The following is a 23,756-nucleotide window of genomic DNA, read 5'->3' as shown; positions in this document are numbered from 1 at the left end:
CACAAACGAGGAGCCACACGATTCATCTGGCAGCTGCAGGATGTCTCGGCTGGTGCCAGAACCCCTTTGTCCAGCCGCAGGTGGCCCCATTTGACGACCTGTTGGCTACGTGCGGTTGGTATTACTGAGGAGCAACGTGGCTGGGCAGCCTCATCTGGCGTCAGAACTGCCACCCTGCTTAAGTGCGGGTGGCCTCCTTTGACGGTCCACCAGCCAAATCGTGTTGATGTGTAGTTGGCACTACTGAGCGGCCATGTGGTTCCCCGGGGCTCAGCTGGTGTCAGAGCTGCCGCCGCCTTGCTCCGGCTCGGACGGCTCCATTCGACCGCCCGCGGGCTACAGCGTGCTGTGGCGCAGCCCCAGGGCCTCGGCGTGCTTGCGCGCCTTGAGCCGCAGGTCCGCGATGCTGTGGTTCTTGTGCTGCAGCCGGTCGCGGTGCACGGCGGCGAGTGCTGCCTGCAGGCCCAGCGGGTAAGGGCCGGCCGGCGCCGCCTGGTACATCGCAGCGACCGCGTACTGCAACACAACAAAAAGTCATCAGTCCCTAAGTTTACACACTGCTTAACCTAAATTATCCTAAGGACAAACACACACACCCATGCCCGAGGGAGGACTCGAACCTCCGCCGCGACCAGCCGCACAGTCCACGACTGCAGTGCCTTAGATCGCTCGGCTGCAACACAACACGGTCGCATTGTAATCTCCCAGTTTACGGTGATGCTCTGTGGCCAAAACTCTCTGCAAAATCATCGCTGTTCTTTCTATACTTCAGCCAAGTACGTCTCATAAGCAAATCAAACAAAAAATTAATCACACACCAGGAAATGAAATAAAATGATCGTATGGCATTGTTGGCCGCGAGGCCCCATTTGGGGAAGTTCGGCTGCCAAATGCAAGTCTTATTGCAGTCGACACAACACTGGGCGACTCGCGTGCCGGTGATGAGGATAAAATGATGATGAGGGCAACACAACACTCAGTTCACGAGCGGAGAAAAATCTCCAACCCAATCAGGAATCGAACCAGGGCCTGATGCATGGGAGGCAAGCACATTACCACTCAGATTTTTTTTTCTGATCTCATTTTGTTCATTAATGTTCGTTTCATTTGCTCGGGGCGGACGTCTCATGATACTTAGCCAAGTTCATCGTTGATCCGTTCACTGAGTTATTTATTTCAGAGGGCAGCTAGCCCTCTGACCGAACATGCTGAGCTACTGTGCCGGCGCTCAGCTAAGTGGGCGGACTAGACATCAAGGTATTATCATGTAGAGTGTGCACGGAATAATGTGGCCAGTAGATGTGCAATTGGCAGAGAACGTGAGGGGAGAGGGGTAGTGGTGGGGGTTGCAGGCAGCCACTCTAGGGGAAATGCCATCCTAAACTGAAGCGTATGATCAGATTTTTTGTGACTATTATGTGGAGCCCCTCCATGGCCACACAATGAAGGTGACCATTCAAGAAGATACATTGTCACTTCTGCTTTTGTTAGTATCTAGAAAGAATTGCGCTGAAAATCCAAAAAAAGCAGCGATTTAATTCAGTCTGGCGTGTTAATCATTTGTAACTTTAAGAGAAACTTCATGAGGCGAATTTGCATAAAACGAGCATTTCTCTTGCTGCCATGTTAAAGTTCGCTTCTTTTGCCAAAACACAGAGGAGTTGCACGGACAAAACTGTGAAAGAATTCTGAAACCATGGTTTATTAAGTTTAACTACACCTGCAAATAAGACAAAAATAATGCCTTTCTAAGGAAAGAATCCAGACAGATCGAAAATAAAAATAAATGAGAAAATTTTAGAAGAAGTATCTCACTTCAGTTACCTAGAATGTGATATTAGTTTTAGCTATGACAAAAACTTTGAGAAGAAGGAAAACTAGAAAAAAAAACAAATGAAATTCTAGAACGTTATGGCTGTACCTACTCTTGCATATGGTTCCAAATCATGGACAGTAAAAAAAAAAAAAATAAAAAATAAAATAAAAATAAAAAAACTCACGTATACAAGTGTCAGGGACGAAGTTCATGAAATATGTAAGAAGCTGTAATAACATGGATAAAATAAGGAATGAAACAATAAGTTCAGATTTAAAAATTTTTCGGTTGATGAGAAGATAGAAGAGTATAGAAAGAAATAGAAAGATTTTGTTGATAGACCGGGAGAAAACAGACTACAAAGAAATATGGTGACTTATCGGTTGACTGGAAAGAGAGAACTAGCTAGAACTCGTAAGAGATGGATGGATTGATGACACATACCTTATTACACCTACTCCTTGGAAGGAAAAAAAAGAACCCAAGGAAAAATAAAGTTATTAGCTTATGAAAAAGCACATCATCAGAATAAAAGTGCAATGTCTTCACTTATGCAGTTCGAAGTCCCACAGCATTTCTTATTATACCAGCTGTCAATGGCCCTTAAAAATTGCATTCTTTCATAGAAAAAGTCTGTAGTTACTGGAATATCGTGGTAGATAATGAGGTTTTTCATAATAACTATGTGACAAAATACTTTCCTTTTTGTGTGCTATCACTTTCAAAAATGGCATTTCGATATCTGAATCCGTTTATGAAAGATGAGGAGTGTTGGTGGTCTATCATTCCAGCTTTATTGTTAGTGCATGTGATCGCAAATCAGTGTGCTACATCAGATCAATTTACTTAAGATTGGTGATAGACAGAGATCTCCACCCAAGCCTAAAGAAAAAATTCAATGTGTTAGTTAAATTTCATACCAAACACAAAATCATAGTGACTCCTATTTTTCAATGCAAATTTTTTCGAATTTCGCGCAGTGTCTTACTTAAATACAATTATCACGATAAGTATGACTATTAACGAAATAATGGGCATGTCATGAAGCTGACATGTGAAGCTGTAAGTGACGCAAAAATGAATTTGTTTTACAAAATAGTTTCTGTAAAATAGTTTGAGATAGACTGCAGAGCTAAATCTATACATAAGGCAAAAATGAATTTGATTTACCAGATAGTTTCTGTAAAACAGTTTGAGGAAGACTGCAAAGAGTAGGCCTATGCTTTGATTCTGTCATCGCAGTGCGTTGAGGACCAGCGGAAAGCGGGTAAACAATGACGGCCTTCCCCCTTACAAGTAAACAAATGAATTCGCCCTTCGCCTCGGGGCATTAGTCATCGTATCACACATCAACTCTAGCACCGTCGAGTTAGAGAGTCGACCAGTTTCATCAGGTATTCCATATACAGCTGAAGCCATTCACTGATTATATGCAACACAACTACGAAAATGAGGGATGCTGACCATTACTTTTCACGTACTGTTCCAAATAATCCCAGGCATTTTCTGTAGGATTAAGACTGCTCATTTAGTGGCCCAGTCGAGGTGTGGCAGCATGCTAGAGTATTGCTCAAATCAGGAAAGTATGTGAACACGGCTCTTGGACGACAGGTGTGTGTTCACAGTAACCTGTATGAGTAGCCCAAATTATGTTAACATTACATAATCAACTACAGACTGAACTGCACGTGAGCAAGTTCTTCATTTTGAAGCTTAGTTTAAGGTTCTGTTTTGCAAGGACGGTTTAAAGACATAGATGTCAGAGTATTTTCAGTTAACAGTGATTGTCAACTTTTTTATCCCACACATCTTTTAAATTCAGAGTACTGTTGAAGTTTTCTTGTGATCATATTTCAGCTAACGTGTTAACAGCTGTTAGCTAGTGAGTAGTTTGCTCACAGTCTTTCAAATGAAAGCATGATTGATGAACATTTTATGAAAGCATGTATGAGAAAGCAACCGGAGCAATTAAGGCTTTTGTACGTTCTTGCAAATTTCAATGGCCAAAGGTGACTGTTATTACCAATTTTTTGTATTTACGTGTTGCCTATCTAGAGGGGACTACATGCCTCGGCAGAAGATACCATGTTCATTATAGCCTTGGTTACCTTAGTTTTTATGGATAATCACCTTGTTCCAGGCCGTCTCTTTATAAAACTCCAAACTGGGTAATTGCAGCGTGTAACAGCGCGATCGGAGCAGCGGCTCTGCCCTTGAGCAGAAATAAAACTGAAAAAGGTCCGCAGTTGTTTAATGGCCTCGCAGAGGATACATACAATCTGTAGCAATTCTATCCCGCAGATAGTTACTTTCAAGGAAGTCCGAAATGTCCACCTCCTGCTTGAATGGAGGCCTTACATCGTTATCTCTTAGTCCTGTGAATACGATCCCGAATTCGAGGAGCGCTGCATGTTTCCTCGTAACCTGCCACAATTCGATTGTGACGGGATTTCATGTGAGACGACAGAGACGAGCGCACTAATGATTTTAAGTGGCCCCAAAGTAGAAACCGATGGCTTTAAAATCATGTGAACATGAAGACCAAGCAAATAGTCTATTTCTACCTATCCATCGATCAGGAAACATTCGATTCAAGTAGCTGTGAGCTGTACAGGAGCGCTATTATCCAAGAGGTGAGCTTGTCGACAAATGCCGGCCGCGGTGGTCTAGCGGTTCTAGGCGCTCAGTGCGGAACCGTACGACTGCTACGGTCGCAGGTTCGAATCCTGCCTCGGGCATGGATGTGTGTGATGTCCTTAGGTTAGTTAGGTTTAAGTAGTTATTGGTTCTAGGGGACTGATGACCACAGATGTTAAGTCCCATAGTGCTCAGAGCCATTTGAACCATTTTTTGTCGACAAATGATCCGTGGAGTGTCTTCAGAAACAGCGGGTGTGGTGTTTCCGACGTGTTTGAAACATTCTATATTGTGCTAGATGGCAATTAGAAGAAGAGCCATGTAAACACTGATGCTATCTTATCTACGTAATACTCACAGACGCAGAAGCAGCGCTTCCATTGTTGCCCCCGGGCAATGTATTGCTTTCTTTAGTGTTGTAAAAAGCCAGTATTTATTGTGTGTTCTTTTGTGCAGGTTAGCTTCCATGATAACTTTAGATGTTGCTGTATTCAGAACGATCCAGATTAATTAGGTAACCGTTAATATGAGGGGGTGATTTTCTTGATAATTAGTGCCAAGAAAAATCCTCAGAGATCAATCCAAGGGTAGAAGTGATGTAGAAAGACCAGCATGGAGATGGACTGAGGCCGTAACGAATCACAAGATCAAGATCAGTGTTGTAATGGAAAGATGATTCCATGAAATAGTTTTCTCGTGAAACAGTTAGTGAAGAAATTTACTTACTTTCTGAAATTTTGGGTTTACGCGTTACAGTATCCTTGTTTAGTATAAGTGGCAGTCAAATGAAAACGAGACAGATAGAAAAAAGAAAGTAAACAGTTATATAAAAAGTAATCGCCATAACTATTAAATGGTTTATTTATCCCACTGTAAGATAAGGTGGTCAGAGTATTCATGGAAAAATATTTGTTGTTGCCTATGGAACCATGACTGCACCTTTTCGTTCGAAGCAATCGACAGCCACGAATGTCTTTCTTCAAGGTTTCAAAAATATGGAAATCGCACGGGGAGAGAATGAGAGAATGGGAGTGTTTAGTGAATGCGTAAAGGGATTTTCAGCGAAGCTTCCGGAGCGCAGTGGAAACAACAGGCACACCAGCTCCAGTCATGATGACCTGTAAGAGTCCGCTGCTCATTGACTTTCTGGAACACGGCGCCACATTTGACGCACAGCGATACACGGACACTTTGCAAAAATTGAACCCTGCCATCAATTCCAAACGACCAGGAGTATTGATGGACGATATCATTCTGCTGTAGGATAATGCCCACCCACAGGTTGCCGAGGTTGTTTCGATTGCGCTGCAGACGTTTTGCTGGGAAGCCATAACACATCCTCCATACAAGCTCTTCCTACGCGATTTCCACATTTTTGGAGCCCTGAAGAGAGACACTGATGGCCGTCGATTTGTTTCGGACGAAGAGTCGAACGCCTGGGTACAATCATGTTTCCGTAGGCAATCGCAAACATTTTTTCATGAAGGCATTGACCGTCTTGTCTCACAGTGGGATAAATTTTTTACTATAGCGATCGCCCTTGAAATAATTAACAGTTTACGTACTTTTTTCCATCAGTATCATTTTCGTTAAACTGCTCCTTACGAAATATATGACCGGCGAGAATAATATTACCTTGCAACACCTCGTAAGAAAAACTTCGTGGCCGGCCGTTGTGGCCGAGCGGTTCTAGGCGATTCAGTCCGGAACCGCGCGACCGCTACGGTCGCAGGTTCGAATCCTGCCTCGGGCATGGATGTGTGTGATGTCCTTAGGTTAGTTAGGTTTAAGTAGTTCTAAGTTCTAGGGGACTGATGATCTCAGATGTTAAGTCCCATAGTGCTCAGAGCCATTTTTGAAAACTTCGTGTAAACTATCAAAAACATTTCACATTCCACGTTCTTTTGTTTAAAGATAGTAGAGTTTTTCGGTGATGACTAAATAAATTTGAGACTAAATGAATTAGGAACAATATCACAGCTACTTTAGTAAACATGTAACAAACTAACTAACAAATAGCTTACGAGTTATAACAGGTGGTGTTGTACTGGGTGGTTATAATTAAAGTGTAGCTACTGACGGAGGTCCGGTGTGGGCTGTAATTATCATATAGCAGCGAAACTTGCTGGACATGCGTTAAAGCGGAACCGATTTACGACGGAAAAAAAAGTTCCAATTCTGGACACAATGTGCGAATCCGGCGCTATGAATACGAGAAAGACGTACAGAAATGTTTCCATATGTAATGGATTAGGAACGAGACGCGAGCAGAAAAGGTCGAACAAGTGAGAAAGGCATAATGTTGATTTTATTATTAACCACCGTTCATGAAATCACTGGTTTACAGCCGCATGGGATTAGCCAAGCGGTCTAGGGCGTTGCAGTCATCGACTGTGCGGCTGGTCCCAGCGGAGGATAGAAAAAAATGGCTCTGAGCACTATGGGACTTAACATCTATGGTCATCAGTTCCCTAGAACATAGAACTACTTAAACCTAACTAACCTAAGGACATCACACGACACCCAGTCATCACGAGGCGGAGGTTCGAGTCCTCCCTCGGGCATGGGTGTGTGTGTTTGTCCTTAGGATAATTTAGGTTAAGTAGTGTGTAAGTTTAGGGACTGATGACCTTAGCAGTTAAGTCCTATAAGATTTGACACACATTTGAACTGGTTTACACGCATTTGCGGTCACCCAAAGCGGGAAACACACGCTGTACAAGGAGGTTTCGATAATGTGCAGACGTCATGGTACACCTACCTGTCAGGCTATCTGGTGTATTCTCTTCAAAGAAGAACGGAGCGAGAGTAAAGGCGCCTGTGAATCCACGCCGCACAGCCACATGAGGCTCTTCGTGCACGACACGCGTTTTAACAGGACGCCAAATTCGGCAGTTCTGTGTATCCACTGCACCCTGCAGTTTAAAATGTGCCTCAAGACTCCATAAAATATTGCCTGGCCAAATGCTATTAACTTCGATCCGTGCCAGAAAATTGACCGCAATAGTTTCCACACTGTTGACCATCGTATGGACAAATCTCGTGACACGCACGAGCACTACCACTACACGAGACACGTGCTGCATGGTCAGTTACAGCAACGGCAACATCATCAATAATTTCCTCTGGAACAGGTGCTACACCAAGCTTACCAGTGTTTTCAAATTTCATTACCATCCTTTTTAAACCATTTAATGAGATCCGACTTTTCAGTCAGCGATTCTACCTCAGATGAACATCAACAAAAGCAAAACGAGGATAATGGAATGTAGTCGAGTTGACTCGGGTGATGCTGAGGGAATTAGATAAGGAAATGAGACACTTAAAAATGGTTAAAATGGTTCTGAGCACTATGGGACTTAACATCTGAGGTCATCAGTCCCCTAGAACTTAGAACTACTTACACTTAACTAACCTAAGGAAATCACAAACATCCATGCCCGAGGCAGGATTCGAACCTGCGACCGTAGCAGCAGCGCGGTCCTGGAATGAAGCGCCTAGAACCGCTCGGCCACACCGGCCGGCAGACACTTAAAGTTGTAAAGGAGTTTTGATATTTGGGGAGCAAATAACTGATGATGGTCGAAGTAGAGAGGATATAAAATGTAGAGTGGCAATGGCAAGGAAAGCGTTTCTGAAGAAGCGAAATTTGTTAACATCGAGTATTAAGTGTCAGTAAGTCGTTTCTGAAAGTATTTATATGGAGTGTAGCCATGTATGGAAGTGAAACGTGGACGATAAATAGTTTGGGCAAGAAGAGAATAGAAGCTTTCGAAATGTGGTGTTACAGAAAAATATTGAAGATTAGATGGGTAGATCACATAACTAATGAGGAGGTATTGGCTCTGAGCACTATGGGACTCAACTGCTGAGGTCATTAGTCCCCTAGAACTTAGAACTAGTTAAACCTAACTAACCTAAGGACATCACAAACATCCATGCCCGAGGCAGGATTCGAACCTGCGACCGTAGCGGTCTTGCGGTTCCAGACTGCAGCGCCTTTAACCGCACGGCCACTTCGGCCGGCGAGGAGGTATTGAATAGAATTGGGGAGAAGAGGAGTTTGTGGCACAGCTCGATAAGAAGAAGCGATCGGGTGGTAGGACATGTTCTGAGGCATCAAGGGATCACCAATTTAGTATTGGAGGGCAGTGTGGAGGGTAATAATCGCAGAGGGAGACCAAGAGATGAATACACTAAGGAGATTCAGAAGGGTGTAGGTTGCAGTAGTTACTCGGAGATGAAGAAGGTTGCACAGGGTAGAGTAGCATGGAGAGCTGCATCAAACCAGTCTCAGGACTGAAGACCACAACAACAACAACATACTGTCCACTGACGTTATGACTTATGTGCATCACATACCATGATACAAACAACACACAGCGCCAGATTTGCACCTGGTGGCCAAAATTGGAACTACTTTTTTCGCATAAATCGGTTGCGCATTGACGCACTAGCATATCTTCCAATTAGAGTTCACAGTGGACCTCTGTTAGTAGCAGCACTTTAAGTGCTTCCCTCGTGAAATAAGGAATCTGCACAGAGAGTGAAGGAGGCGCAGAAACAGAAAGCGGTGCAACAGACTGGTGTGGGACTGACGTGGACCTGCGAGCTCACCTGATGCAGCAGCGTGGGGTCGACGGCGGGCACGGCGAGCGGCAGCCGCAGCGCCGGCACACTGAGGTAGGGCGCGCCGCGGCACGGCTCCAGCGGCGTGGCCACGGGCGGCGAGCGCCGCGACGCAGACCCCAGCACCAGGCCCGCCGCTGCAACACGCCAAGGCGCAGCCGGGGCTCAGCAGGCGGTACTCGCAATACGCTGCACGGCTCTATACAGTATCGACCGATGTTCGGAAAATCACGTGACATACACTACTGGCTATTGAAATTGCTACACCAAGAAGAAATGCAGATGACAAACGGGTATTCATTGGACAAATATATTATACTAGAACTGACATGTGATTACATTTTCACGCAATTACGGTGCATACATCCTGAGAAATCAGTACCCAGAACAACCACCTCTGGACGTAATAACGGCCTTGATACGCCTGGACATTGAGTCAAACAGAGCTTGGATGGTGTGTACAGGTACAGCTGCCCATGCAGTTTCAACACGATACCACAGTTCATCAAGAGTAGTGACTGGCGTATTGTGACGAGCCAGTTGCTCGGCCACCATTGACCAGACGCTTTCAATTGGTGAGAGATCTGGAGAATGTGCTGACCAGCGCAGCAGTCTAACATTTTCTGTATCCAGACAGGCCCGTACAGGACCTGCAACATGCGGTCGTGCATTATCCTACTGAAATGTAGGGTTTCGCAGGGATCGAATGAAGGGTAGAGCCACGGGTCGTAACACATCTGAAATGTAACGTCCACTGTTCAAAGTACCGTCGATGCGAACAAGAGGTGACCGAGACGTGTAACCAATGGCACCCCTTACCATCACGCCGGGTGATACGCCAGTATGGCGATGAAGAATACACACTTCCAATGTGCGTTCACGGAGCTGTCGCCAAACACGGATGCGACCATCATGATGCTGTAAACAGAACCTGGAATATTCCGAAAAAATGACGTTTTGCGATTCGTGCACCCAGGTTCGTCGTTGAGTACACCATCGCAGGCGCTGCTGCCTGTGATGCAGCGTCAACGGTAACCGCAACCAAGGTCTCCGAGCTGATAGTCCGTGCTGCCTCAAACGTCGTCGAACTGTTGCTGCAGATGGTTATCTTGCAAAGGTCCCCATCTGTTGACTCAGGGATCGAGACGTGGCTGCACGATTCGTTACAGCCATGCGGATAAGATGCCTGTCATCTCGACTGCTAGTGATACGAGGCCGTTGGGATCCAGCACGGCGTTCCGTATTACCTTCCTGAACCCACCGATTCGATATTCTGCTAACAGTCATTAGATCTCGACCAACGCGAGCAGCAATGTCGTCATACGATAAACCGCAATCGCGATAGGCTACAATCTGACCTTTATCAAACTCGGAAACGTGATGGTACGTATTTCTCCTCCTTACACGAGGCATCACAACAACGTTTCACCAGCCAACGCCGGTCAACTACTATTTGTGTATGAGAAATCGGTTGGAAACTTTCCTCATGTCAGCACGTTGTAGGTGTCGCCACCGGCGCCAACCACGCGTGAATGCTCTGAAATGCTAATCATTTGAATATCACAGCATCTTCTTCCTGTCGGTTAAATTTCGCGTCTGTAGCACGTCATCTTCGTGGTGTAGTAATTTTAATGGCCAGTAGTGTAAATGTGGACCGAAGGGAAAATGAAAATTTATACAGGACCCGGTATTCGAACCCGGTTATCCTACTCACTTGGCAGATGCGGTGACCACTACGCCACCCTGGCACAGTGGCTTTGCGCAACTGCACAGAACACTCCAGCACTCCTCCCTCCTCAACCCAAATTGGAATAGCACCTCACCCTCGCACGGAACTGGGGATGCTACCAGAAACCCAGGTATAAGTGCTTTAATCAAATGAAAGTATATGGTTCCAGAGACCCTTTCGTGCCTCAAACATCCATTATCAATATATCCAGATTGAATCAACGAACTGAGGAGGGAGGTATCCTAGGGCAGTCCGTGAAACTGTGCAAAGCCACTGTGCCAGGGTGGCGCAGAGGTTAGCGCATCTGCCAAGTGAGCAGGAGATTCGGATTCGACTCACAGCCTTGACACAATTTTCATTCGTCACTTCACTCTGCATTGGTTACACCGGTTCCCGTGAGATCACCGAAGTTAAGCACTGTCGGGCGTGGCCGGCACTTGGATGGGTGACCATCCAGCCGCCATGCGCTGTTGCCATTTTTTGGGGTGCACTCATCCTCGTGATGCCAATTGAGGAGCTACTCGACCGAATAGTAGCGGCTTCTGTCAAGAATACCATCGTAACGGCCGGAAGAGCAGTGTGCTGACCCCACGCCCCTCCTATCTGCATCCTCCACCGAGGATGACACGGCGGTCGGATGGTCCCGGTAGGCCACTCGCGGCCTGAAGACAGAGTACTTCACTCTGCATGTTTACATTTTTTACATCACAGATGTTTGAGAGGTGAAAAGATTTTGGGAACCATATGGTTTCATTTGATTAATCGCCTTTGATTTGACTCACGTGGCGCGAGAGCAAGCGATTGCGAGCAGCTAAAAAGTGGCCAAGAACAAGCAACAACCCTGATCGAAATCCGACACTTTCGGGAGACACGGGTGGAAATGATAATACGAGGTGCATTCAAGTTCTAAGGCCTCCGATTTTTTTTCTAATTAACTACTCACCCGAAATCGATGAAACTGGCGTTACTTCTCGACGTAATCGCCCTGCAGACGTTCACATTTTTCACAACGCTGACGCCATGATTCCATGGCAGCGGCGAAGGCTTCTTTAGGAGTCTGTTTTGACCACTGGAAAATCGCTGAGGCCATAGCAGCAAGGCTGGTGAATGTGCGACCAGGGAGAGTGTCTTTCATTGTTGGAAAAAGCCAAAAGTCACTAGGAGCCAGGTCAGGTGAGTAGGGAGCATGAGGAATCACTTCAGAGTTGTTATCACGAAGAAACTGTTGCGTAACGTTAGCTAGGTGTGCGGGTGCGTTGTCTTGGTGAAACAGCACACGCGCAGCCCTTCCTGGACGTTTCTGTTGCAGTGCAGGAAGGAATTCGTTCTTCAAAACATTTTCGTACGATGCACCTGTTACCGTAGTGCCCTTTGGAACGCAACGGGTAAGGATTACGCCCTCGCTGTCCCAGAACATGGACACCGTCATTTTTTCAGCACTGGCGGTTACCCGAAATTTTTTTGGTGGCGGTGAATCTGTGTGCTTCCATTGAGCTGACTGGCGCTTTGTTTCTGGATTGAAAAATGGCATCCACGTCTCATCCATTGTCACAACCGACGAAAAGAAAGTCCCATTCATGCTGTCGTTGAGCGTCAACATTGCTTGGCAACGTGCCACACGGGCAGCCATGTGGTCGTCCGTCAGCATTCGTGGCACCCACCTGGATGACACTTTTCGCATTTTCAGGTCGTCATGAAGGATTGTGTGCACAGAACCCACAGAAGTGCCAACTCTGGAGGCGATCTGTTCAACAGTCATTCGGCGATCCCCCAAAACAATTCTCTCCACTTTCTCGATCATGTCGTCAGACCGGCTTGTGTGAGACCGAGGTTGTTTCGGTTTGTTGTCACACGATGTTCTGCCTTCATTAAACTGTTGCACCCATGAACGCACTTTCGACACATTCATAACTCCATCACCACATGTCTCCTTCAACTGTCGATGAATTTCAATTGGTTTCACACCACGCATATACAGAAAACGAATGATTGCGCGCTGTTCAAGTAAGGAAAACGTCGCCATTTTAAGTATTTAAAACAGTTCTCATTCTCACCGCTGGCGGTAAAATTCCATCCGCCGTACGGTGCTGCCATCTCTGGGACGTATTGACAATGAACGCGGCCTCATTTGAAAACAATGCGCATGTTTCTATCTCTTTCCAGTCCGGAGAAAAAAAATGGGAGGCCTCAGAACTTGAATGCACCTCGTAAACCCTATCACCGTACAAATGCCTGAATTTAATTTACAATAAGAGTTCTTGTATTTATGAATTCCATATATAAACTTTTACGACTTATCATGTAAAGCTAACAGTCAAATATGAAACTATCGTCCTTCGTATTACTTCACTCTGAACCCAATACTGTCTTTTATTTAGTTATTAGAGACCATCGTAATTTAGCAAATGAATTGCAAATGAGCATTTCGGTCCTTGTTCATGTATTAGAATAGCGTGAAAAAAGAAGTTACCAGTATTAATCAGCTTTAAAACAAGATGGCAACGCCCAGATCACACGATGAAGAAAATGAATTGGCAACTGAATGCCTAAAAATCAAAATACGTCATATTAAAGTGACTGTAACTGTGATCGTGAGAATAAATAACATTGGCAAGACCTGTTGTGGACATACACTTCTGGAAATTGAAATAAGAACACCGTGAATTCATTGTCCCAGGAAGGGGAAACTTTATTGACACATTCCTGGGGTCAGATACATCACATGATCACACTGACAGAACCACAGGCACATAGACACAGGCAACAGAGCATGCACAATGTCGGCTCTAGTACAGTGTATATCCACCTTTCGCGCCAATGCAGGCTGCTATTCTCCCATGGAGACGATCGTAGAGATGCTGGATGTAGTCCTGTGGAACGGCTTGCCATGCCATTTCCACCTGGCGCCTCAGTTGGACCAGCGTTCGTGCTGGACGTGCAGACCGCGTGAGACGACGCTTCATCCAGTCCCAAACATGCTCAATGGGGGACAGATCCGGAGATCTTGCTGGCCAGGGTAGTTGACTTACACCTTCTAGAGCACGTTGGGTGGCACGGGATACATGCGGACGTGCATTGTCCTGTTGGAACAGCAAGTTCCCTTGCCGGTCTAGGAATGGTAGAACGATGGGTTCGATGACGGTTTGGATGTACCGTGCACTATTCAGTGTCCCCCCGACGATCACCAGTGGTGTACGGCCAGTGTAGGAGATCGCTCCCCACACCATGATGCCGGGTGTTGGCCCTGTGTGCCTCGGTCGTATGCAGTCCTGATTGTGGCGCTCACCTGCACGGCGCCAAACACGCATACGACCATCATTGGCACCAAGGCAGAAGCGACTCTCATCGCTGAAGACGACACGTCTCCATTCGTCCCTCCATTCACGCCTGTCGCGACACCACTGGAGGCGGGCTGCACGATGTTGGGGCGTGAGCGGAAGACGGCCTAACGGTGTGCGGGACCGTAGCCCAGCTTCATGGAGACGGTTGCGAATGGTCCTCGCCGATACCCCAGGAGCAACAGTGTCCCTAATTTGCTGGGAAGTGGCGGTGCGGTCCCCTACGGCACTGCGTAGGATCCTACGGTCTTGGCGTGCATCCGTGCGTCGCTGCGGTCCGGTCCCAGGTCGACGGGCACGTGCACCTTCCGCCGACCACTGGCGACAACATCGATGTACTGTGGAGACCTGACGCCCCACGTGTTGAGCAATTCGGCGGTACGTCCACCCGGCCTCCCGCATGCCCACTATACGCCCTCGCTCAAAGTCCGTCAACTGCACATACGGTTCACGTCCACGCTGTCGCGGCATGCTACCAGTGTTAAAAGACTGCGATGGAGCTCCGTATGCCACGGCAAACTGGCTGACACTGACGGCGGCGGTGCACAAATGCTGCGCAGCTAGCGCCATTCGACGGCCAACACCGCGGTTCCTGGTGTGTCCGCTGTGCCGTGCGTGTGATCATTGCTTGTACAGCCCTCTCGCAGTGTCCGGAGCAAGTATGGTGGGTCTGACACACCGGTGTCAATGTGTTCTTTTTTCCATTTCCAGGAGTGTAGTACCAAAAGATTTCATTAGATCGCAGGACGAGCTGAAGCTCGCGAATTACATCGAACCCTAACTGTTACCGTTTATTTACTTATTTATGGCTCTGTTTATAGATGACCCCTACTCTACGAGATATTGCAGTAAATGATTCACTCTTATTTTTGTGATTATTATGATGGTATGATTTTTATGATTTATAACTTATGATTTATGATTTTTATGATTATAATCCATATACCTAACATATTAATAACGCTATGACACTTCAGGGTAATAGTACCAGCAGGAATCCCTAATCATGTGGCGATGTAAAAGTCGCGCAAAGCCCGAGATTTCTCGACGTGTGACGTCAACTGCTCGAACAATTCGAGTCGTGCTCAAGCACAGCACTCGTTGCAACGCTACCAGTCATCACCGCTACAGTTGCCATTCTACAGGAGCTACGAGAATATCCTTTCTATGGCCGCAACTCACGTAGGATTGCTTCACGAACACAAGGTCGACCTGTTCTCCATGTACATCTATACGCTGCAAGCCTCCTTACGGCGTGTAGCGGGAGGAACTTTGGCTACCACTGTCGTTTACCCCCTCTGCTGTTCCAAAGATAGTTAAGCCTTCGTATGAACTGTAATCTCTTTACTTTTACCATCATGGTCTTCTCGCGAGGTTTATGTAGGAGGGAGCAATTTACTGCTTGACTCTTCCAGGATCGTCCGCCCACTGAATTTTAACAGAAAACCACACAACATCGATAAAGGAAATAGTGAAGATCCAAAGAACAGCAGCACGTTTCGTTACAGGTTCATTTAGCGAAACCGTCTGCAGGTGCTCAGCCACCTCCAGCAGACGCTGCAAGAATAATGCACAGAAGAACGGAAAAGAAAATTGAGGATTTGTTAGATGACGATCAGTTTCGCTTTCGAGAAGCTAAAACCAGTGGAGAAGTTTGTGATTGATAATAAAAGTAAGACTCAACAAACATTAACACACATTCAAAGGGTTTGTCGACCTGTGAAAAAGGTTTGATAATGTAATATGGTATAAGATGTTCGAAACTGTAAGAAAACACGAGTAAGCTGTAGGGGAAGACGGGTAATATACAGTATGCGCAAGGATGAAGAGAGGACGATAAAAATGGGGGACCAAGAACGAAGTGCTCAGATTAAAAAGGGTGTAAAACAGTCTCTCGCCCATATTGTTTAATCTGTTTATCGGAGAAACAATGATGGAAATAGAAAGGTTTAGTAGTGGAAGAAAATTCAAGGTGAAAGGGTATGAATGATTCGGGTAAGTGAAGAAGACTTACATGATCTGATGACAGGAATGGCCAGTCTAATGAGCACACACTATGGATTGAGAGGAAACCAAAGAAAGACGAAAATAGTTGGAAGTCGCAGAAATAAGATTAATGGTAAACGCAACAACGAAATTCTTCTACCTTGGAAGCAAAATAGCATATGGTGGACGTAGCAAAGAGAACATAAAAATCAGAAGACCACAGCAAAATGGGCATTCCAGGCCGAAGTAAGTCGAATTGCATGGAACATTGTACATTTGGAACAGAGCATTGTATGGTAGGGAAATAAGGACTATGGGAAAACCGGAAAAGAAGAGAGTCGTAGCATTTGAGATGTGGTGCTAGAGAAGAATGTTGACAAAGGCTGCAATATTTACCGACCGGTACTACGGTTCCAAGGCTCTCTAAAATGTTCACAGATTGAATTTCTCTTAATCAAGCACTACATTACACCAAAAATCTAAATGTAACATACCAAAATACGATGTGTAAAAACCTATACCATAGCCAGTCCAGTAAACTGACCAAGCCTGATTATAGAATGGGAATAAGTTGTTTCGATGAAATGTTTATTGCAATATAACACTTAAAATGCACATTATTTGTAATACAAAAGTTGAACTTCATACTATTTTGTTTATGTAAAACATAGCATGCTCAAAAATGGTACTGTTCCAAGATAGAGGTGAAACATAGCCAAAGGCAGTTAAGGCAATGATGCAACAAGACAGAGACGAAAAATCGATATCACAAAAATACAACAGTTACCATCAAAATAGATTATTTATTAAAATAAGAAACTATTTTCAGTAAAAAGCACACACACACACACACACACACACACACACACACACACACACAATTGCATATCATAATACACAAGTATAATTACAGATTTCTGTGCACAAAAAAACTGAACTTTGCACCAAAATAAAATTGTATTATTTCTCAAAATGTACAAAATACATGTGGAAATAGTACCATAACGTAATTGTTCTGTAACAGTTAAAAAAAGAAATAAGGATTATACATTTGACTCAATTATAGGTTGAGTTGCGCTTGTCAACATTTGTAGCTCGATGTTTGTACCACATTTTCCAAACACAGTGAACCCTCAAATTAAATATTTCTGCGTCTAAATTGTCTTTATTACTTATTACAATGCACACAGTTCACTTATTGCCACTACTGAAATAAATTAAGGCTATGGGATGAGCATAGTTCGTCATTTACTTTGCATTAAATTCGTTAAAATACATAAAAACTGGTTCTATAACATTGCAAAACACACATGGGCACTACTGTTGATCTAACTTACAGCTTCAAATACACTTGTTGATGAGAAATGCCAAAGTAAATAATATTATTCCTACATATAAATTCGTCAATAACTCGTCTCTAAAACTGATGTCAAAGGCATCCAAGCATTGTATTGAGCAAATGACAGGTTATTCATCTTGCAGGTCAAAACTTTTGTCATTTTCTGCTGTCACAAAGTAGAAATTAAATGACACTTTGATGAAATAACATACTGAACAGTAGTAATACACATTAGTATAGTTTACGAATGAGGATTGCAGTGCTTTCAAAATCATCCAAACAACAAAACTGTAACATGTTTTCCCATGTCACAGTGAAAATGTAAGAAGTTGCCCTCCATGTTGAAGAAAAACTGTAACGTTGCCCCATTTTATAACGAAAGTGTGTTCTACATCTACATTTACATAGATACTCCGCAAGCCACCGTAAGGTGCGTGGCAGAGGGTACCCTGTACCACTGCTTGTCATTTCCCCTCCTGTTCCACTCGCAAATAGTGTGAGGGGAAAATGAATGTCTGTACGCCTGCGTATGAGCCCTAATTTCCCGTATCTTATCTTCGTGGTCCTTACACGCGATGTTATGTTGGCGGTAGTAGAATCGTCCGGCAGTCAGCTTCAAATGCCGGTTGTCTAAATTTTCTCAATAGTGTTCCTTGAAAAGAACGTCGCCTTCCCTCCAGGAATTCCCATTTGAGTTCCCGAAGCATCTCCGTAACACTTACGTGTTGATCGACCTACCGGTAACAAATCTAGCAGCCCCTCTCTGAATCGATTCGATGTCTCCCTTCAATCTGACCTGGTATGGATCCCAAACATTCCATCACTGCTCAAGAATGGGTCGCACCAGCGTTTTACAAGCATTCTCCTTTACAGATAAACCACACTTTCCTAAAATTCTCCCAATAAACCGAAGTTGACCATTTGCCTTCCCTACCACACTTTTCACATGTTTGTTCCACCTCATATCAGTTTGCAACGTTACGCCCAGATATTTAAACGACTTGACTGTGTCAGGCAGGATTCTAGTAATACTGTATCCGGTCATTACAGGTTTGTTCTTCCTACTCATCCGCATTAACTTACATTTTTCCAGACTGTAGGAAGATACAGGATGAATTTTGCCAAAGTCATATCTTCCTACAGTCTCTCAACTTCGACACCTTACCGTACACCACAGCATCATCAGGAAAGAACGGCGGATTACTGCCCACGTTGTCCGCCAAGTAATTTATGTGTATGGAGGACAACAGCGGTCTTATCAACTTCCCTGGGGTACTACTGACGATAGTATTGTCTCTGATGAATAGTCACCGTCGAGGACAACATACTGGGCTGTGTTATTTAAGAGTCTTCGAGGTACTCACAAATAGGTGGACTTATTCGATATGGTCGTACCTTCGTTAACAGGACGCAGAGGGGTGCCGTGTCAAAAGCTTTCCAGAAATATAGAAATATGGAATCTGCCTTTTGTCCTTCATCCATAGTTCTCAGTATACCATGCCAGAGAAGGGCAAGATGAGTTTCGCACGACCGATACTTTATAAAACTATGCTGATTCGTGGACGTAAGATTCCTAGTCTCAAGGAAATTTATTATATGATATTATGTTGCTTTCCATCTTACTCCAAAACTGTAACAAGTTACCACATGTTACAGCATTTTCCAGTATACCCGTTTTCCAGTGTAATGATTTTACAGCGTAACCATTTCCACCAGAACACATCAGAATAGAACAGAATGAATCGAGTTGGAATTTCATTTACACAGACCATCAATAGTAGAACGGCGAAAGACGGCCTAATGAACCCGGTCATACATTTTTACTTCAGTCTCATATCCAAGTTTTTTGCATTTTTTTCATGAAATCACGTAACTTTTCCAAATCTTTTTTACTCTGTTGGATGATGTACTATGATTTACAATATATTTATATTTTCTTGGACATTTCATTCAATATAGCTACAACAGCGGAAGGGATCACCTTTAATACCGCTGTAATTTCTCTGCTGAATATATGTAAATTATACAACAAATTATCCACCTTGCCGTTGGTGGGGAGGCTTGCGTGTCTCAGCGATACAGATAGTCGTACCGTAGGTGCAACCACAACGGAGGGGTATCTGTTGAGAGGCCAGACAAACTTGTGGTTCCTGAAGAGGGGTAGCAGCCTTTTCCGTAATTGCAGGGGAAACAATCTGGATGATTGAGTGATCTGCCCTTGTAACACTAACCAAAACGGCCTTGCTGAGCTGCTACTGCGAACGGCTGAAAGCAAGAGGAAACTACGGCCGTAATTTTTCCCGAGGGCATGCAGCTTTACTGTATGATCACATAACTAATGAGAAGGTATTGAATAGAATTGGGGGGAAGAGGAGTTTGTGGCACAACTTGACTAGAAGAAGGAATCGGTTGGTAGGACATGTTCTGAGGCATCAAGGGATCACCAATTTAGTATTGGAGGGCAGCGTGGAGGGTAAAAATCGTAGAGGGCGACCAAGAGATGAATACATTAAGCAGATTCAGAAAGATGTAGGTTGCAGTAGGTACTGGGAGATGAAGTAGCTTGCACAGGATAGAGTAGCGTGAAGAGCTGCATCAAACCAGTCCAAGGACTGAAGAGCACAACAACAACAATCCAGCAATGAACTGGCAACAATCAGCAATCATGCAGAGTTGTTTCTGGTTGTTGTTGCATGCAGATGTATGCACATTCCAGTTTGCCAAAGTTAATGGTTAAAATGGTTCTGAGCACTATGGGATTTAACATATCAGGACATCAGTCCCCTAGAACTTGGAACTACTTAAACTTAACTAACCTAAGGACATCACACACATCCATGCCCGAGGCAGGATTCGAACCTGCGACCGTAGCGTCGCGCGGTTCCAGACCGAAGCGCCTAGAACCGCTCGGCCACCAAAGGCCGGCGCCAAAGTTTATATCGCGCCTTTCGGGTAATATTGTTTGTCCATGAAAGACGTTTTCGAACACGTCTTATTAGAGTGGACTTTCTGCTGAAGAAATGTTGTGTTTCTTAGAGAATTCCGTCGCTGAATTGGAAATTGACTTCACTGATGCCGATTTTCTATCAGAGACAAGTGGAGATGAAGGTGAAGACATTTTGAACGAGGATGGATTAGGGATGTGTTTGACTATATTATGAACCATAGTTTCAAATATATACCTTATTCTTAAATCGAGATCTGTATAAGTTTATAAACTTTACTCGAAGGTTGAAGTCCTGGGCCAGCAAACAGTTTTAATGGTTCAAATGGCTCTGAGCACTATGGGACTCAACTGCTGAGGTCATAAGTCCCCTAGAACTTAGAACTACTTAAACCTAACTAACCTAAGGACAACACACACATCCAAGCCCGAGGCAGGATTCGAACCTGCGACCGTATCGGTCGCGCGGTTCCAGACTGTAGCGCCAGAACCGCTCGGCCACCAGCGGCCGGCAGTTTTAATCTTTCAGGAAGTTTCAAGTCAGCGTACACTCCGCTGTAGAGGGAAAATATATCCCGTGGTCATAAGTTAATGTTAAATGTCTGTATGCAAAGCTTGTTGTAGCTCTGCTCATCATGTTAACGCTATTTAACACGGGGGGTTCGGGAATTCCCGTCACAAATTATAAGACTTGTAGAGGGCAATGAATAGATAATATTTTGAACTAAATAGATAATATTATGAACTATAACCAATGTCAGGAAACGCACTGTTTCCGTGCTACAGCCGTTTTAAAACATGTTGGTAACGCGGCCTCTTTGAAAAGTAATTGATTAGGCGCGACCCAAAACATCACCTGTTTTATAGTTCTACCCATTAATAGCCAACGAAATAATCCGTTGCGTAATTGTGGCGGAAAGGGTATGCCATGGAGTCCGACGTTGCGGAGAACGATTTTGATAAAGGCTACGAGCAGATCTTCGAATACCGATGAAATTCACCATGCAGAAGGATCATGATGATGTATTCTACAAACATGTACTCAACTATGTTGCTCTAACAGACACGTGAGTTTTATGGAAATGTAGCACACAATGGTAAAAAAAAGTAGGACATTATCGGTCAATGCAGAAATAATGTAAAGTTATAATTTACAAGTTATTTATATATATCAACAGACATATACATTTATGTTTTCTTAAAAGAATGACTCATTCATTGTTCCAAGCGATCAGCAGTAGCAGTCAGTTGTACTTGCTGAAGGACTAATCTTACGCAAAACATCTAGCTCATCTGAAAGACATTCAAGAAATTCCAAACAACTGAAAAGAATACAGCCTATCACTGAAACAGTAGATAATCTGTTACTTTTATCTATCTACTGTGCTGTCATTAGCGCGCGGAAAAAACGAACATTTATATTTTTCCGTGCGAGCTCTGATTTCCCTTACTTCATTATGGTGATCGGTTCTCGCTTTGTAGGTCGGCGTCAACAAAATATTTTCGCATTGAGAGAAAGCTGGTGATCGAAATTTCGTAAGAAGATTACGCCCAAAGAGAAACGCCTCTGTTTTAACTATGTCCACCCAAAATCCTGTGTCATTTCCGTGATACTCTCTCCCCTATTTCTCGATAATACAAAACGTGCTGCCCTTCTTTGAACTTTCTCGATGTACTCCAATAATCCCCACAGCTCTTTCCAATTTAAGTTGTTAGTAATGATAATTGCTAGGTATTTAGTAGAATTTACGGCCTTTAGATTCGTTTGATTTATCGTGTAACCAAAGTTTAACGGATTCATTTTAGCACTCATGCACACTTTTCATTATTCAGGGTCAGTTGCCAATTTTCCCACCAGACAGATATCTAAATCGTTCTGAAACTGGTCTTGAACTTCTGACGACTTTTGTAGCAGAAAAACAACAGGGTCATCTGCAAAAATCGTACGGCGACTGCTCAGATTGTCTCGGAATTCGTTTTTACAGATAACGAACAGCAGAGGGTTTATAACGCTACCTTGGAAAACGCCAGAAATCACTTCTGTTTTACTCGATGACCTTCCGTCAATTACTACGAAATGGTACTCTCTGACAGGAAATCACGAATCTAGTAGCATAACTGAGACGATATCCCATTAGCACGCAATCTGCTTACAAGCCGCTTGTGAAGTACGATGGCAAAAGCCTTCTGGAAATCTACACACACGGAATCAATCTGAAATTCGTTGTCAGTAGCATTCAACACTTCGTGTGAGTAAAATGCTAGTCGTGTTTCACAAGAACGATGTTCTCTAAATCCGTGTTATGTGTCAATAGACAGTTCTCTTCGAGGTGATTTCTAATGTTCGAACACAGTGTATGTTCGAGAATCCTGCTGCATATCGACGTTAATGATGTGGTCCTGTAATTTAGTGGTTTACTGCTATTGCCTTTCTAGAACATTGGTGTGATTTGTGCAGCTTTCCAATCTTTGGGTACTGATCTTGCATCGAGAGAGCGATTGTATATGATCGTCAACTACGCAGCTATTGTATCAGCATACTCTGAAACGAACTTAATCGGTATACAATCTGATCAGGAAGACTTGCTTTATTAAGTGATTTAAGTTGTTTCACTGCTCAGCTGATATCCACTTCTAAGTTACTCATGTTGGCAGCGATTCTTCATTCGAATTCTGGAATATTTACTTCGTCTTCTTTGGTGAAGGAATTTGGTAAGGCTGTCACCGATAGTATTTCCACTGCCCTGTATTAGTACACTACTGGCCATTAAAATTGCTACACCACGAAGGTGACGTGCTACAGACGCGAAATTTAACCGACAGGAAGAAGATGCTGTGATATGTAAATGATTAGCTTTTCAGAGCATTCACACAAGGTTGGCACCGGTGGCGACACCTACAACGTGCTGACATGAGGAAAGTTTCCAACCGATTTGTCATACACAAACAGCAGTTGACCGGCGTTGCCTGGTGAAACGTTGTTGTGAACCCTCTTGTAAGGAGGAGAAATGCGTACCATCACGTTTCCGACTTCGATAAAGGTCGTATTGTAGCCTATCGCGATTGCGGTTTATCGTATCGCGACATTGCTGCTCGCGTTAGTCGACATCCAATGACTGTTAGCAGAATATGGAATCGGTGGGTTCAGGAGGGTAATACGGAACGCCGTGCTGGATCCCAACGGCCTCGTATCACTAGCAGTTGAGATGACAGGCATCTTATCCGCATGGCTGTAACGGATCGTGCAGCCACGTCTCGATCCCTGAGTCAATGGACTATCAGCTCGGTTAACCTTGAAGCTGCATCACAGACAGGAGCGGTTGCGATGGTGTACTCAT

At 44.3% G+C, this 23,756-nt stretch overlaps 1 protein-coding gene across 1 annotated transcript in view; it reads right to left on the bottom strand.

The window, feature by feature from the left end:
* Positions 1-336: 336 nt before the first annotated feature.
* The window catches only part of LOC126263399 (short stature homeobox protein 2-like), a 122,522-nt gene continuing 99,102 nt past the window's right edge, over positions 337-23,756 (bottom strand). Inside the window, exons 5-6 of the mRNA XM_049960494.1 lie at positions 9,071-9,219; positions 337-516 (exon numbers count right to left, since the gene is read on the bottom strand). Of these exons, the coding sequence (XP_049816451.1) occupies positions 337-516; positions 9,071-9,219 (329 nt within the window). The remainder of the gene's footprint in view (positions 517-9,070; positions 9,220-23,756) is intronic.

The sequence above is a fragment of the Schistocerca nitens genome, chromosome 6 (genome assembly GCF_023898315.1).
Source record: "Schistocerca nitens isolate TAMUIC-IGC-003100 chromosome 6, iqSchNite1.1, whole genome shotgun sequence".
NCBI lineage: Eukaryota > Metazoa > Arthropoda > Insecta > Orthoptera > Acrididae > Schistocerca > Schistocerca nitens.
Note: the sequence above shows the minus strand (reverse complement) of the source record. Positions and strands in the feature narration are given on the sequence as shown.